Source organism: Lytechinus variegatus, chromosome 5, assembly GCF_018143015.1.
Source record: "Lytechinus variegatus isolate NC3 chromosome 5, Lvar_3.0, whole genome shotgun sequence".
NCBI classification, from domain to species: domain Eukaryota; kingdom Metazoa; phylum Echinodermata; class Echinoidea; order Temnopleuroida; family Toxopneustidae; genus Lytechinus; species Lytechinus variegatus.
Genome location: NC_054744.1, coordinates 13,097,171 through 13,114,465, shown reverse-complemented (window position 1 = coordinate 13,114,465; position 17,295 = coordinate 13,097,171). Strand labels below are relative to the sequence as shown.

The 17,295-nt window shown below is 36.4% G+C and overlaps 1 protein-coding gene across 2 annotated transcripts in view; it reads left to right on the top strand.

The window, feature by feature from the left end:
- LOC121415384 (nuclear receptor subfamily 2 group F member 1-A-like) overlaps positions 1 to 16,828 on the top strand; it is a 54,649-nt gene extending 37,821 nt beyond the window's left edge. For both annotated transcript variants that reach the window (XM_041608581.1, XM_041608582.1), the window contains one exon: positions 11,583 to 16,828. In XM_041608581.1, coding sequence (XP_041464515.1) covers positions 11,583 to 11,857 — 275 coding nt within the window. In that variant the 3' untranslated portion in view covers positions 11,858 to 16,828. The remainder of the gene's footprint in view (positions 1 to 11,582) is intronic.
- Positions 16,829 to 17,295: the final 467 nt, after the last annotated feature.

The following is a 17,295-nucleotide window of genomic DNA, read 5'->3' as shown; positions in this document are numbered from 1 at the left end:
AGATGTCATGAATGAAGTTAATGACCTGATGCGGGCGGACGGATGGTTGATGAGTGAACAACATTTTTCTTAGCGACTGCACCGCGACGCACTGGCTGCTATGGACAGAAAGTACTGTTCGGGTTCGCCATGAGTCAGTGAATTGGTTGCTTGTTGAGTAGACGTGATGACTCCCAACATAGATTATATCATGTGCGAAAAGTAACGGCGAAAAAGGGGAAGGTTAAAAAGAAAGCATGCATAAGAAAATTACCCTTGAATTATCCATTTCTCGCAATCCCGCTTCGTGTTTATCTGGTATAATGTTCTCTTCCTACGGGATGGTTTAACAAAACACGGTTTGCATTTATTTCCTCCTTCATGCTGATTTCATGAATCTAACCCGTATTGTAACCACAACATTCCTACTCATAGGAAAATTAATATTTCGCCAGTCCATTGAAAAAAATGATGATTCCTGCAGCTTTTGAAAAAAAAACATTTGCATAAATGTTGAAAGAGCGAGCAGATGAAACAGAACGGAGACAAGAATGCATAAAACACGTGAAATTTGGTAAAGAAGCGTGAAATTTGGTAAAGAAGAAACTAAACCAAATTTACAAAAAAAAACTTAGAGACAATGATATAAAATGGCTGATGATTAATTACATTTAAAAGGAGTAGCAGTAATGTCATTTCGAGAGCAAATGGGATAAATTCATACGATTCATCACAATGTCATTTAGGGCAGGTGGGATTGATATTTTCACCATAGTGCAGCAATTGTCAAACAGCCTATTAATAGGGAGATGTTATTTCTGTTATAACTTATTAAAGTACTGTTACACCAAATGGATGGTACTTTGTTAGAAACTATAAGATATTTGATAAAAAACAACTGTAAAATTGTATTAGCAAAGGCAGACGTAATAAGCTCTATGTATGTAAATGTACTATTGTAGGTTATGTTATATGGCATGAATCATAACAAATTGAATTGTTCTTTATAAAAAGCCGTCTGCAGGAAGAGATCATGAAAGCATGATTTCCTTCCCCATTCTCTCTTCGCAAATAATGTACTTGACATAATGAATGTGTACTGGGTGATACACAGCAAAAGGTATGTAATATACAATCCAACCAATATTTTTTTAACATTTTCATGTGAAGCTTTTGCACAAATATGTGTGTAGTATTTTTTTCAACAAAAATGCCCTCAAAGTCCTTTTTGATATGCTCGGCCGCTTCACTCCGTAGCTTTCTTATGTTTTCGATCACTTTAAATAAGATATTCCTGCCCTCAAGGAATTAAATAAAGTGAACTTTTGTATAATAGCTACCCACTCTAGAAAAGTTCTTACTCATGGGTTTTGGTCGAGCATTCCTCAAGGGTGGAAAGAGTGGAAAAGAGAAATCCAAAATTATACCGTGATTCCGCGCCAGGTGGCGCTGTTTCGAAAAGACTGATCGAACGTGGAAACCACTGGGGTCTGATATGATATCATGCACATTACAAGAGAAAAATGAAATTATCGTAAGGCATAGTCAACATTCAATATCATTTTTTTTCTCGTCAAGTCTACCTGCTCATCCATCCTTTCTTGTTGCAATCAGAATCTGCAATTAAAATTCGAAATTTTGGTATCATGATTTTAGTATTTCCGTTCTTATTTCCTGCTTTGCAGGGAGACAATTGAACAGTGTGTGATTGTCACACTTGATTTCATGTAACCATGGATCATGGATGTAACCGTTACCTTCTTTATTTCTTTCTCATACGCGTGCGTGTGTAATCGCCATGGAATAAACTGTGGATCCAATCTTCCAAATTGGCTTGTGTAAATCAAGATCTTAGGGAAAAGGAGGTCGTAATAACTGAAATTCCATCGCTTGCAATTGTCATCTTCGAAACCATACCTCTCAAAATGTGGGTTAGAACTATTTATCTTCCTTTGAAAGGAGTTGGGCGGGGTAATCACAAATGTTAGTCTCGTTTGAGAAGGAAAAGGAAAGAAACAATTTCGACTGTCAACTTTAGTCCGTCTTCTTGTGTTTTCACCTCATGTCTTCTCTAAGAATTCCAGTGGGAATTTCTGGCCGCTTGTTTGAGAGCAAATAAAGGCCGTCTGAATAGTATTTAAAGAAAGAAAAGTGAATTGCTTGTGGGAAAGGGGGGGTGAGGCGTGCAATTTATGGGTTTGAAGTCAATATTGAAAGAGAAAAACCGGGTTTTGGTGAAATGGGTCCTCCTTTGACTTCAGACCTAATTTCTTGAAGTGATTGGTCTTCCTTTCCCAATTTTATTTTACATATTTGAAGGGTAGGAGACATTTGAGTTTCCCCACCTTGTTACGCAGTTTTTGTTTTTCTCTTGACAGTCTTCTCTATAGGTGCAAGAATGAATTTAAATTCGAAACAGCAAGCGTTGGTTGACCTGGGGCCCATTGCAGAAAGAGTTGCGATCAATCGCAACTCTAAAAATCATGCGTAAATTGATTTTCGACCAATCAACATCGTGCATTTCGGACTTGCGATTGTTTTTTTTACTTGCGTTTAAACGCAACTCTTTCTGCAACGGACCCCAGGACATGTTAGGATTAGAGTAGATCCATACTTTGATCTTACTTTAAGGTTAGCAGCTAGTACTGAAGAATATAATTTGAGTAACCCGTTGCCACCATACTATAAAAATGTGAATTCCGAGACTTTTTTATGTTTGCATGGAATTTAAATTTACTTAGGCCAACTTAAAAGCCAGCATCTTTATAATTGAATCAGTGTTGAAGATGAAGCCCTCAGAGTGATTAAAGTTTCCTGGGTAATATCGTAAAAATATGCTTTTTTTTCATTTTGAGTATAATCCAGATATGTCTAGGTATGCTGATCCAATTATATTGACTATTGTAGGTTTTAGTTCATATCAGGCTTTACACTGTACCATTTCTGATAACCTTTGGATTCCGAAACAATCCTTTGCAGAATATGTCAACGAAATAATGGCTATAAATAATCAGACCTGAAAAAGAGGGCACAATCATTTTCTAGACCGAATTCTGCTGTTAGAAATGTTGAGCATGTCTGGATAGTGATACAATTCAAAGGTTTTATTAACCAATCGCAGCCACTTTGTGAAAAGAGATCTATTATTGAGTACTCTGCAACAGCGAATTTCTTTACTGATTCCATTATACAATACAGCCTTTATATCATACACATCAACATTACCAACATTTCATTTCCATAAGCCCCTTTTGTGATAGACTTTTATTAATAAAAAGAGTGCCATAATAATGTGTGCTTATGTATCGTTTTTAAAAAAGGACACTTTTCATGAACAAGTTCATGGAACCTCAAATTTGCAAAGGCGGAAGGTGAATGATTTAGGAAGGGTTTTTCTGTTTGTTTCAAATATGAGGATAAAATGGCCCGGCGACTTATCCCTCTTTTTTCTTCAATCAGAAGAGGGAGAGAGATGGGGGAAAGCGGTAATGAAAGAAGAGAAAGGGCCGCGCCGGTCGCTCGGGGCATCGGATGTCGGGAGATGTGGTGGAGATGAGAATTAGTTTTTGGATACTCACTGATTACATTCACTCATTCTTCCCTCCTTCCCCCTCTCTGCTCTCATATTTTCCCCCTTTTCGATGGCCTTTCCTTTCTCCCATTTTTTTCTCTTTAGCAACACCCTTTTCTCACATCTCCAAGCAGGTTTGTTTTTTTCGTGCATTCGTACCTCCCTGCAAATAATTATCTGAAAGAAAACCCAACGAACGTTCTCCCATCCTCTCCCCTTATTGCCTCCTTACCGGTCCCTCACATCTTCCCCTTGCCCCTCCCCTTTCTTCATTTTATTGGTTCATCGTTCAAGGAACCTTGGCCTTGGCTGATGACCGTTAATGAACCCTGGTTGAGTGTAATCTAGTATTAATGCATGGATTCGATTTGCATTTTCTCCTAAAGGGTCGATATGTCTCCGCGTTTAGCGTTTGTGAATGACAAAGAATGTTCAGCTAACGCTTGCTTCCTTAACAATAAGCCGGTATTTGGAATAGTGCTTTTTATTAATATCTCCTTTTCGTTTTGTCGTGGTGATTAGCATACAAGTCTTATGTCAAAGGCTTATAATGTATTAAAGTCATATTTGAATTTGGAATATGAATGGAAATGAAATGTAAATTTTGATATCCCCATCCTTACAATATCATGAGGTAATAAAACATCATTATTTTTCGGACTCAGATACTACGTTTTTCTTTTACCATTTTAAAAAATTATATTGTGAATTAAAAGCTCTTCTCAACTTGTAATTTTTCATTATGTATTGTTCCTTTTTTAATCAGTGGGCCTTATTTTTCGAAAGTGAAAACGATTTTAAACCATTATTATTTCTTTTTTATAGCAGAAACGATTGGCGAAATTTGCTTTAATGGTATTTGGGTTTCCCTGAAACATTGAATCTTGTATTAGAACCATCTCGTATTTGAATTTAAAATTTGTATAGCTAGCTATGCCTACCACTTTCTGCGTTGTAGATTGGGTCTAGTTGGTCCATAGTTGTATCTTAACGCCATCAAATGTCCCATATCCTATAGCTGTGTTAATTGTTCTTAAGGGGTAGAGGCTTTTTGGTGTCAATCCTGCCATGACATTGATCAAACCCGATATACGCATATCTAGGGTTGTTTGTAATGAGAGAGTTTGACGATGTAGCGATGTTATTACGCCCCGATTAATAACAGGAGACAAACAAGACCTTTCTAATCAATTTAAATGAATGAGCGAGGTCACTTAGGCTAAGAAAAATGATAGAGATAATGGCTTCGGTGACGACGGTCGGTTGCTAGTTTAAGCATGAGCAATTATGCATGCGACCGAGTACATTGAACCGCAAAGTGTAGTACATTAAGCCGTAGATATTATAGTTGACGATTTGTGCAGGTCACGAGAAACCATGTGCGAAATATGGATGATAACTTATAAGCATCTTCACGAACCATAAATTTATATATTGTTTGGTACTAATTCATAAACGCTACGAAAACATTTGTTAAAGATAATTACAATGTTTACTCCCGCGCTCCTCCAGTGCGCTTTTTGTGGTTGGCATATTCTAAGAAAAAAATTTAATCTCAACTGTGCAATCTCAATATCTACTGCAGACCCCATGGTGATAAAAACATCTAAACCAAGGCTGCAACCCAATGATAAACCCCGTTACAGTTTCTGTATAAGGGATGGCTTTCAAGTTATGAAATCGAATATTAAATGATGTGGGAAACACCAACTCTCCTGCACAATGTCAATTATTACTATTGTGTTATATTAGAGCCAAGTTGGTGGTATTCGGAATCAGGACGAATGAAGACTGATATGAAACAACATCTTTTAAACTTTTCGAGAGGCCGAGACTTGAAGATCACTGTTGTAATTGGTTATCAAATAGTGGTAAAAATGCGGGGTAGCATTGGAATGAGATGATGACCCTTTGCGTTAGACCGAAGATATGTAGGTCTACCCCCTTATTATTAATATGCCCGAAAGTGGCGTCTTACGCCGGACGCACAGCGTCTCAATGGGAAGCAGGTACCGGTTGCAGTTGTTGGGCGTCACGCCAAGAATATATAACTTGCTTTCTTAAAATTATCATTGCCTATATGCATGCATTGATACCTGCCCCATCAGTTGGCATTACCACCTGGCATAGATGCCCTACAGTGTCTCACCAAAGATTTGAAATGGTCCTTTTTTGTCTTGCTGCATTTGAGAACGCAGCAAGATACTGCCCCATTGGAAGATCAGTTAGTAGCTATAATACCTGGGTAAATGAGATTTGTTAAACCATCATTAATGACATGTTGATATACCTAGCGTTCTTGCAAAGGATGAATAATATGGTAAATTATAATGATGTCTTCTTGAATTACCAGCATTCTAAAAATTTATTCAGATACACCCTAGATTACATTTGATGAAGTACCTCAGTGTACACATACTTATAATGAAGTTTATTAATATGCTCTCTGTGTATATTGCAATATATTGTAACGAAAACAAATGCTGTCTTAGGAAATATTCTCTTCATGCATTCACACCTATGCTAGCTTAACATTCATTCGAAGTTATTTCAAGTAAGTAGTCTATATGTCAGTCGGTTGATCCCCAAGAGGAACGCTTTACTGCAACCAAGTGAACCTGACATTATTGCATGGCCGTTGATTTACTTCTTCACCGAGTTTGAGTTTGCAATATAGGACATGAACCATCATTACCTAAAGATGACAAGAAATGAGTGTAATGTGCTCAGGAAAGAAAGAGACACGAATTCAGCCTTTGGTTCCCACCAAAGAGGTGGACACAAACCGAAGTACAGACGATGTCCCTGCAGGTCCCATTCCGTGCTTAATTACGATCAATCAGACCACGGAAGCGGGCTCTTAGATTGAAGTGTGTAGAACCTAGATACCTAACAGAAATCCAAACCTTGAAATTTGCTCTGTACTCATTCCTATTTTACGTCCACCTTGCCGTCCGTTCGTTCAATGCGAGACTGCCAATTCAACGGACACGAACTCGACCGGGAGAAAGAAAAGTGCAGCCAAAACTCATTTACCTAGTCTTACTAAAGAGTCTGCCTGTTTTTTGTAGAGGAAAATGCCCGATCAACCTTGTTTTGATCATTGCCCCATGCTTGCAAGCAGAAAGGTTTAAGGGGGCTAAATGAGCGCGAGATTTAGAAGTCGAATTTGTGGTGTTCGACGTGACTCTGCGCTTCTCAAGACCTCAGCCAGGGCCACGGTCGGTAAACACGGGCGACCAGGATCGGCTTTCTTATCGTGCAAGGGTAGGATGTGACTGCACTTCTTGCCCGCTACGGAGCGCTGACTGAGAATCGGTAAACAGAAACTCGAGAGAGAAGGGGGAACGGACAGGGGCGGCTCTTTCAGTTTTAGAGCTCGCCGACAAGAAGGATGAAATTATAATTCCACATCAACCTACATATTTCACCGTGTTCAAACAGTTGCTGGAAATATTGCCATCATCTGACCAAGCCACTCCTTCAATCAGTACTGTTGTAATATCTTGTACAGTGTACAATTTGAGCCCAAGCTGAAACTCTCAGGAAATGTTGTAAAATGAAAAATATATACAATATTACGCCATGTCCCAGATACTTGTAGAGAGGGGTGCATTCTTTAAGACCTTTACGAAACATCAAGAGTATTTATGTTAAGAGTCAAAGATGTACAACAAAAACACTTCATAGCCTCATCCTTGAAAGTTAAAGGAGAATGAAACATTTGGAACAAGATAGCTTGTGTCAAAACAGAAAAATCAAAGGAACGGATCAACGAAAGTTTGAGAAAAATCGGACAAATAATGAGAAAGTTTTGAGTTATGAGTTTGAGTATTGCGATCACTAATGATATAGAGATCCTCAAATTGGCAATGCGACAAAGATGTGTGATGCCACATTGGTAATAATTTTTACTTAAATTGCCTCTTCTATCACATCTATCAGTAGATCATATGTTCTTTGTATAGGAGGGCATGTAATACAGATTTTTAAAGAATACATCATGGATAAAGTTTGAATCACTATTAGAAAAAGCAAAAAGAGACATTTTGAGGGTATTTTATAGTACATCAAAGGAAAAGTTGTTCACATGTGACATCACACATCCTTGTCGCATTGCCAATGGGAGGATCTCCATAATATAAGTGATTGCAATATTCAACTGCTCATAACTTTCTCATTATTTGTCCAATTTTTCTCTAACTTTCTTTGTTCTTATTCTTTGATATGTCTGTTTCGACGCAAGCCTACTTGTTCCAAAGGTTTCATTTCCCTGTAAGGAATGAACAAAAATAACAAAAACACAGGAACATTCCTACATTTTCATATACATTACCGCTGACATATTTTTACAAAGATAGCATACATGAGGAGAAAGCTTTTTATGATTTTCTTTATCGTATTTGATCAAGCCAAAATCAGGAGCAATTGCATTCCACCCAAAGAGTTTATTTAGAGTTTAATTCCTGGTAACCTTTTATTGCGATTTTAGTCAAAACATCACTTAGAAACTCGATATTGGAATAATCCCTTAAACCTCATTATTTTCCATTTTAAGTTACCAAAAGGAAGAAGGGAAATGCACTTGGCTGTTTAAGGCTTTCACCCAACCTGAATTCAAATGTATATTTTTTATTTGACTTTTTGTCTACATGAGCTTTATTTGTAAAATCATGCAACACCAACAATTCATTTCTGGTATTTGTAGAACATCAACATTAACTTGCAACTAATGTTTCTTCAAATTGAAGGATAGCAAAATGAATACGTGCTTAACGGAATTCTCATTACATCGTGAAGTATACCATTTTTTCTCTCCCTTGACGAATGACCATCCCACTCTTGTGACGACATGAATATATAACAACGCCTCACGAATGACGAGGATGAATTGGGGACAGGCGAACAGGGATTTTTCAAGGGTTAAAGATAAATACCAGTTCTGGTAACGATCTCAAAATGGGTTCGAACAGAATCTAATGAAATGACCACCAAAGTGTTTGTATATTTATATAAATAAAATATATATATATGTGTGTGTGTATATATATATATATATATATATATATGCCAAATGACTCTAGAAAAAAAAAGTGTAATAGCTGAGAAATGAGCAAAATAAGCATGGGATTCCACAAAATGTCGGGTATTTTTCAAACAATATTAATACCCTGTCCCACATATGAATTGTTGTGTTAGCTAGTGATCACCAGAATTAGCGTTTTTCGGCCAAGATTTCATGATTTCACAAAGATGAGTTTATTTCAATGTACCAGATCTCGGTCTATCATTATATGGTGATTTAATGGACTTTCTCATGAAATGATTGCTATAACTACTCTCCTTTGCCTTTAGATTGAAGGTCCGGATAATGGCAAATGAAGACAGTTTATCATGCGCTGTGGTTTTCCTTCTGAAGTTTAATTTCAAAGACCATTGTGAAAGAAATATCTCGGAAATAGATAGATAATAGGTATTGAACTATCAGTATCATGTCCTAATGTGTACATATAAAGGTCACATTACATGCATATGCATGTGCTACCATATGATGTGCATGCGTCAGCGTGACGTTATTTTGCGCGAGGCGAGAAGTCTTATCTCGTTATCAATACTAACGATATATCACTTTATAAAGTCATCTACAAATTACCACAATACCTTTCCACTTTGGCTTCAGTCTACAATTCCTTTAAATTCAATTTTATCTTTAAACAAAAGAGGTCCCATGATAACAACGTGTTGACGAAGTTCTTGAGAGAACCCCAAGGTCAGACGTGTTCAAGGTTTGGGCACGACTCGAGAGCTTAATGTTACAAACATTGACGAATACATTTGTTCAAAGTAAGGACAGGAGAATATATCAAAACGAATGAGTTTCTACCTGCTCTTTTGTATAAAATTCAAAGCACTTAAGCAAGCAAATAGGAACGTGAACGCATCATGTGGAAAGAAAAGGGAAGTCTTTCAAACTTACTACAGTATCCATATTAATTTTGAAATCAAAATTTGTATAGTTCTATTATTTATTAGCTTTCCGATACTAGATTATTGACACAAAATGACAATGAAAGACATAGATGTTTGTCATAAATAAAAAGCGATGTTAGATTATTAAGCATTTTATCTCGCAGTTTTTGTGTTTTTTTCCCTTCCTGCATTACTATCCATTCTCTTCTTAACAAACAAGAGGACGATGCTCTGATAATCAGATAAAAAAGATGTTTCTTGAAAATGGGCCTATTGAGAATAATATTTATAACACACGTACCCTATGTTGTATGCAAGACATTATTGACACTCGTTTTGTACAACATATTAGTCTCCATTCCCCCTTCTCTTCTCTCTTTAATGTGTGCAAACAAATTGCTCTTATATACACAACAACGACGAGACGTATTTAACCAAGTCCTGTTTGTTCTGCATCGACATTCTAATATTAGAGAGAAGAGAAAAAAAATATATGAATCGTAATTTTCTGAAATGCAAACACTTGAGCGTGTATTATATGAGGAGGGTCAAAGACCAGATCAGTACCCTTTGCTGCACTTTTCCACCCGCCAGCACGCCCCTCGTAACCTTTTAATTCCATCAGATAGGTAGGATCACCCGTGATATCACTCGACTCCTATTGTGTACTCAGCGATGGTATATTAGAGGTGGATATAAATTTGTATGGTTGTATGTAATGCGTCAATTTTCATCCTCCGCCTCATGCCCCCCCCCCCCCATCTCCCTGTGGTTAACTCGTACATTTGTCTGCAATTCATTTCGACTGTATATAATTGATTTATATTTTCTATAACCAATTCAAGTTTCATTTTTCTTTTACACTTTGAAATACACACAAAATTCCCTGTCTGGTAAACGCACACCCACAACCTCTCATATACTGATACCCTACCCAACTCAATCATTTTTTTTCTGTCACCTTTTTTTTCCAGGCTCTGTTACACGTATCTTCTGTCCTGGCATTAGTATTTTTCATATCTCATGCTGTACATGTAGGCCTACACGGTTTTGTGGGTAACACGTTGGCGTTCAAAGCCAAAGTTCCAGGTTCGATTCCCGGCTGAGACACATTTTCAAGCTTGATTAAATGTAATATATGAAAGGGTAGGGCAGATCTGGTGAACTTTGGAACTACGGAACTATTTATCTCTCAATTGATTTCATGTGTAGTTCATAGTATGACGTATGTGACTCTACGTCAATAATTACTCTCCGTTCATATATTCCTCTCAGATCGACGTTCCATTTCCCATTACCTCATTCCATTCTCCTCCCCTTCTCCACCATCCCCCTCCCTTTCTCCACCCTTTCCTCCTCATTCCATATTTACCCATGTATTATCTTCGCAGCGCAGGTCTATTTCCTTATATTTCCTATACTACTGGCTTCTATACATCGATTTACCCACGTATTATCCCGTATTATCTTTGCACTGCAGGTCTATTTCCTTATATTTCCAACTTTCCTACTGGCGTCTTTACATCAATCTGATACATAGTCCTTATTCAATAGAATAACACTATTGAATGTCAAGTGCGGAATGATAAATAATTCCATTATCCGTGCCACTATTGATGCCGTGCGGGTCGAGCGTTTTGTTTGATGACTTCCTTAATCCCACGTTTAACGGATACTCCTGTAAACAATGTTCCATGCATTTGGGGAAATGGTTAAGCGCACATACCCACGTCATTTGTATTGTCACTGTAATAAGTTATGAACTTTATTTCAATTGAAATTATTTGCTGATTGATTTACCCTGCTCATCGAGTGCCTGTAACTCGAGAATTTTTAACTCGTTATTTTATGCACATTCCTATGCATTATGCTCATAAAAACACACAATTTGCAAAATCAAAACATTGGACTTTCGCTATACAAGTTCATCGGGGGAGGGGGTTTCACCCTAGCCATTTTTTTTTTTTTGCTTTTCATTTGACGCAAAAAATTCGATATTTAGAGAGGTGATTTTAGTTGTATTTTAATCTGTAACAAATTTTCTTGTTTTTTTCTCTTATAGATGCTTGTGGTTTGTCCGATGCCGCGCACATCGAGGCTCTCCAAGAGAAATCCCAGTGCGCCCTCGAGGAGTATGTCCGCAGTCAGTATCCTAACCAACCCAACCGATTCGGTAAACTCCTCCTCCGGCTTCCGTCACTCCGAACGGTCTCGTCTCATGTTATCGAACAATTATTCTTCGTTCGGCTAGTGGGCAAGACTCCCATTGAGACTCTCATTCGCGATATGCTGCTCTCTGGAAGTTCTTTTAGTTGGCCCTACATGACAATGCAATGACAGTGATGTCGAGGGCCGGGGGCCGGCAAAAAAATGAAGTTTTATGTTATAGAGATAAATATGTCTATCAATGCCAAAAATAGGTAAACTACAAATATAACTGACTTACAGAGAGACGAGAATCAGTGGACAGAACTGGAGTAAGATATGCAATGTGCATAAACCGGTATTGTAATCGCTGTCCAGGGCGATATACTTTCCAGTACAAATTTCATTCTTCTCTTGATAAGAAGACAGTACTGAACAAAGATTACAGAGAGATGGAAAGGATTGTCTAGAAATGAATTTAGAATTGAGAGATGTTGCAGTTGTGGTGCTACATAATTACCCTCAACTTTGGAAGCTTCTAATCAGGAGCAATTGTGAATTTTGGGGGGATGACTACACTTACTGTCTCACCTTGCAAGTCCGTCCAGATACGGATGTCCTAGAGAACTGCAATTCTTGGGTTCCGGAACAGATGACCCAGGGCCCAGGATCTAGAGGACAGTCCCATTTTCAAGAACCGGATGGGAATATCTTCAGCTAATCAGCTATCAATGTCACCAACATGAACGTCCTGTGTGAACAATATTTGTTTGAATAAAAGAACAACGTATATTTTGGGGGAGGGGTGAAACTACACTCTGATAAAGGTGCATTCCATATGGTAGAGAACTCCCATTTTAAGGACAATTATCTTCACCATTTCTAGTATGCTCAATATTTATCTTTTTACTTGTGACCTGTCTCATCAACCTTTTGTTTCTTCTGCACACGTTTCATAAGAGCCTCTACTCTTTGATAGTCCACTTTATGGAATATTTCTGACCTAGTCTGTTTAAACCTCAGTGTATTTGATTAGCTTTAGAAGTCATTATAAACTTGAATAGAGGGGTCATACATGATTTTCTCTATCCAAATAGTCAAAGACCATTGCTCTTTACTCGTTAGATGTCTTATTTTTAAACGTGTTTCGAGTAAATTCAATATCATTTTTATATTGGAGAAATAAAGACCCACTCCACTGCAATATTCTTAATTTAGCAACAAAAGTGGGGGCTATCCCATGCCTCGAATGTTGGTAAAGCAATATGGCAATGGTTATTATTTCAAGGGGATGGTTGTGGTGATAAGATGCTCGGAATGACGAATCGTTTTCTGAATGAACTTCAAAGTTGACAGCATTCCATTAAATAGGACACACATCATGTATTACTGAACTATGCTGTGGTTCCCATAGAATGTGCAACCAGTATTCTTGGTTTTAGGGCAATTTACATTGTGTATTTAAGTACGTACTTCGTGTTTGAATTGTTTGTATAACTAGTGATACGTTTGATTATATTCTATCATTTTTATGTTTACTGGTTCCAAACTGGTGTTGTTTTAGAGTCTAAAGTAGACGAAACATCTCACCGCAAGTATTCGTAAGAGTCGATAGTTTCTAGAGCTATTATTGCTATGTTCTTAATGTTTGCCTAATCCTGATATTGAATTAAAACTTACACGTGTTCATTTGATGCTCGCGTTTGAAAAGGGAATCAATGATGTAAGTCATAAACTGTAATTTTAGATTTGTGTGGTATAATTTTGAACATTCACCAACCTGCTTTGATTTTAAGAACATTGGAGTAAGGTATCGATTTTAGCCCAGTTGATTCTCTTTATTGGTGGAGCCCATGTGATAGCAATCACATGAATAATAACAAATCTACATTGATTCTTGTTCTTTCAAGTTTCATTTCACCGTTCTGTTTCCAATATTTTTTAATCCCTTGAATATATTGTTTGTTTATTTTGTATATGCATGTTTTGTTCTTATTTTAACCCCCCATACATTTCATTTCCAATTTTGTGTACAGCTCCACCTTTTTTCATTTATGATAAGTATTTCTAGACTTTCCCAGTGTCAACAAATTAATTAAGTTGACGGTTTGTTAGCCATCACCTCTAAATCATTCTCCCTATACTACACTTCTTGACTGAATGAAAATGATTAACATTCTGCTTAAATAGTCGGTAATGCACTTATTTCTTAAAAAAAAAATGAGGTATATACAAAATAATGTTTGTCTTCAATATAGTTTGGGTTTTATTACGTTTTCCTTGTCTTTTTCAGCTTTTTGTTCATTTTTAAACTTCCGATAATAGAAGAGAGTAAATCGACACATGAAAACAAGAAGTGAGTGTACTATTTAGCACCAACTTCGTATGAAGACAAGTAACCAATGTTGTCTTGGGTCCCAATATGATCGAATCGTAGTTTGTATGGAAGAGGGCGCTACGTTTTTGTAAGAGAGCGTGTAAACCACAATGCTGCAGTGTGTTTTTTGTATCTTAAGCTTGAAACTCCAGTATGCGTGATGCAAAAGAAGTTGCTTTTCAGTATATCTAGTGTCATTTTATATAAATAGATAATCGTATACATTTGCTATATAATTATTCACATTAAAAATGTAACTCGAATTTGAGTTACATATTTGTTACTTGTAAATAGACAGTTATTGTCATTTTTGTGTGTACTGAAATATATTAGACAAATGAAATACTTAAGATACTCAAAGTTTGTTTGAAGTACTATCTATCTATATATAAAATGTACATCATGCAATTATTACAGAATTGTTAAAACATCCGCAAAATTTCGCTGCCAATTATTCCGCCTAATAAATAAATCTGAAACGATTTTTTTCAGTGTGAATTTGCCAAAAGAAACCATTAGGATCCCGTTTCTAAATATTTGTGACTGCCAAAGAGTCAAAGTGTCACATTGAAATGTCGATATAAAGTGAAAACCTGTGGCTGCTTCTTTTTTCACACTTTGCCTTGTGCTCTGAGCATGGTGAGGCAATGTTTTTGTGTTTTCATGCAAACATTATGTTCTATATGATTGTGTCTGTTGCTATGGTTTTAGAATTTAAATTCCGTAAAAAGTTTTTTCATTGCCCTAAAAAATTATCTAAAACCAAGAGCAGTGCCGGGTTCTTTGAAAAAGTATAAAAGTCTTTTCTCTCAGTTAAATTCTGATTTTTTTTCACTCTACATTCCTTGTCCAGAATTTAAATGATAGCACAAACCCAATTCTAACTGGATAAAGGTTGCTAGAATTTTGGAATAAAATAAAATAGAACAAAAAAAAATCAGCTTTGAACCGGGTCATTTAAACTGGATTACCTTATAAATTTGAAATATAGCTCAGGTTTTGATGGACGATTTTATGTTTAAGTTTCTTAAATAGCTCTGTTACGTAATCATGTCAGATCCTCATGTGACTTAGTAATCAAAGGTAATAAACGGGAAAATAATGAAAACAAAATTTCATCTCCATAACAATCGAATTACAATGTTTAGAATATAAAATGTGCAGTATGAGGGACTTTCACGAACAATAATACAAGTACAAAAATCAATTATAATTTTATGATTACAGATATAGAGATAAAGTCTTTGAATTTGTTGTATCAGTTGTGCACGTTTGTGGTTATCGACATGTGTAATTAGAAATTAGAAATCACATTTCCTATTCCACCTGCGGCTAATTTCGCTCAGTACTTGCCAAAATCGCAAATGCCTAATAAAATTGAAGTGCCACCTCTTTGTTATAAACTTAAATGTGTAGCTTCATTTTGTACTACAATTCTTGAAATAAAAATTCCTTACTTACGAATCTCTGTTCATCTATCCACCTGCATAAGAACTGCAATGTATTGAATAAATTCATGGTATTCATTAATTCCTGAGAAATGTTATCGCAATTTTTTTTTTTCAGAATTCATCATACAGGCACTGTGGAGACATTAAAAAATCCTAGCGTGATTTATCTTCAAAGTCAAATCGAAAATTAGTTAGTTTTGAGGTCGCTCCTTTTTCATTTTAAGCAAATAAGTTTCATATTTGATTTTTTTTTTCATTTTAATCGTGGCAGGATATGGCATTTTTTTATACTTGTTTTTTTTTAGAATGAAGTAAATTGTCGTTGAAAGATATTTCTAAACAATCTAGCAGAATCCGAATGGTACTTCATATAATTTGCGTAAAATGGCTGTTATTGTCGTTTCGCATTGTTTTAGACTACATAATCATATTTAGGGTTTTATCACTTAAAAAGCTGGGAATAGTAAAACACAACTTTTCCCAAAATTTGTTATTTCGGAAGAGTGCCCGGTTTTTAAAGATTTGATCACATATGGCCATACATGTATATTTTAATTCTATTTCTTCTTTTTTCATCTACTTTTTTTTTCTTAGCCTGCAGCTGGTAATCTCATAGCATTCATGCCATTTCTTGCAAATCTGTTTTTACAAGCAGAAAGCTATTGTATTGCGTTCTATTCATAAATTCACAAATTTATGGTATTTGTACTTAATTACTTTTCCCCATGTTTTATATTATTAATACACTTTTCATTGGTGTCCAAAACATCCTTTAGAACTGACTTTCAGGACATCCGTCAAAAGCTTCAAGATATTCTGGAAATACGACGTTGCGACCAATTAATGTGCCAACTACATTTAGGGAGCTGGAATGATTCGCACTTAGTTTTAGTCATTCAACACAGTTTTGATATTAATTACGTCCTAAGACAGTCATGTTCGATGCTCGGTGTCACAGATGGTTATTGTTTCCTGTGGTTCCAAATAATATTGATAGCGTACTGTTGAGATAAATATATTGTTTTACATGAAACTGTCGATATGATATCATTTTCTGTACTATTTGCCAACTTGTCTTTTTTTTTGGTCCAACCTGAATTATTAGATTCCAATCTGATTCTTCCCCATTCACCTAGCTTCTTCACAGACACCATAGTCCGTGATCACGCTTTTTGGCTGTGCTAGTATCAGCTAGTTATCTGCCATTTAAATTGTAGCCTGAGTGTTAATCTAGTGCGTAGTCTTGTCTTCTTGAAATGTCTTGTGTCCAAGACACGACGTTGTCGACGTTTAAAAAAAAGTTGAAAAAGTGATTAAAATATTTCTGTATTTGTACATGAAGTAATGATATGAGTAGTTTATTGTTTTGTACTGGTCATCGAGAAATTGTTTGGAAAATGAAATTCATGACAGGCCCAACACCAGCTGCTGACGTCTGTAGGAAGTGTGGGTGCAGGTGTGCGTATGTGCTGACCACAGAACGGTAACATAAATTGTATTTCTTTGGTGCTGCAGGTAGACATACACATATGTGTATGTGTGGGTGCACGTGAGTGTGTGTGCGCGCGCGCGCGTGGGTGTGCTTATATGTTCGTTCTTGTGATGATGTGGGTGGATGTTATTGTGCTGACGTGCGAGTTATTGAAAAAGTGTTCCTAGTATTTTAACAATTTAATGAAAAATAACCTCAGATATGAAAGAATGTGGGAAAGAGGGGAAGAACGTCAAAACACAACAGACTTGGTAAAGATCAACAGAATTCAGATGTAGGCTAATTTGTACTTATTCCAATACCATGAATA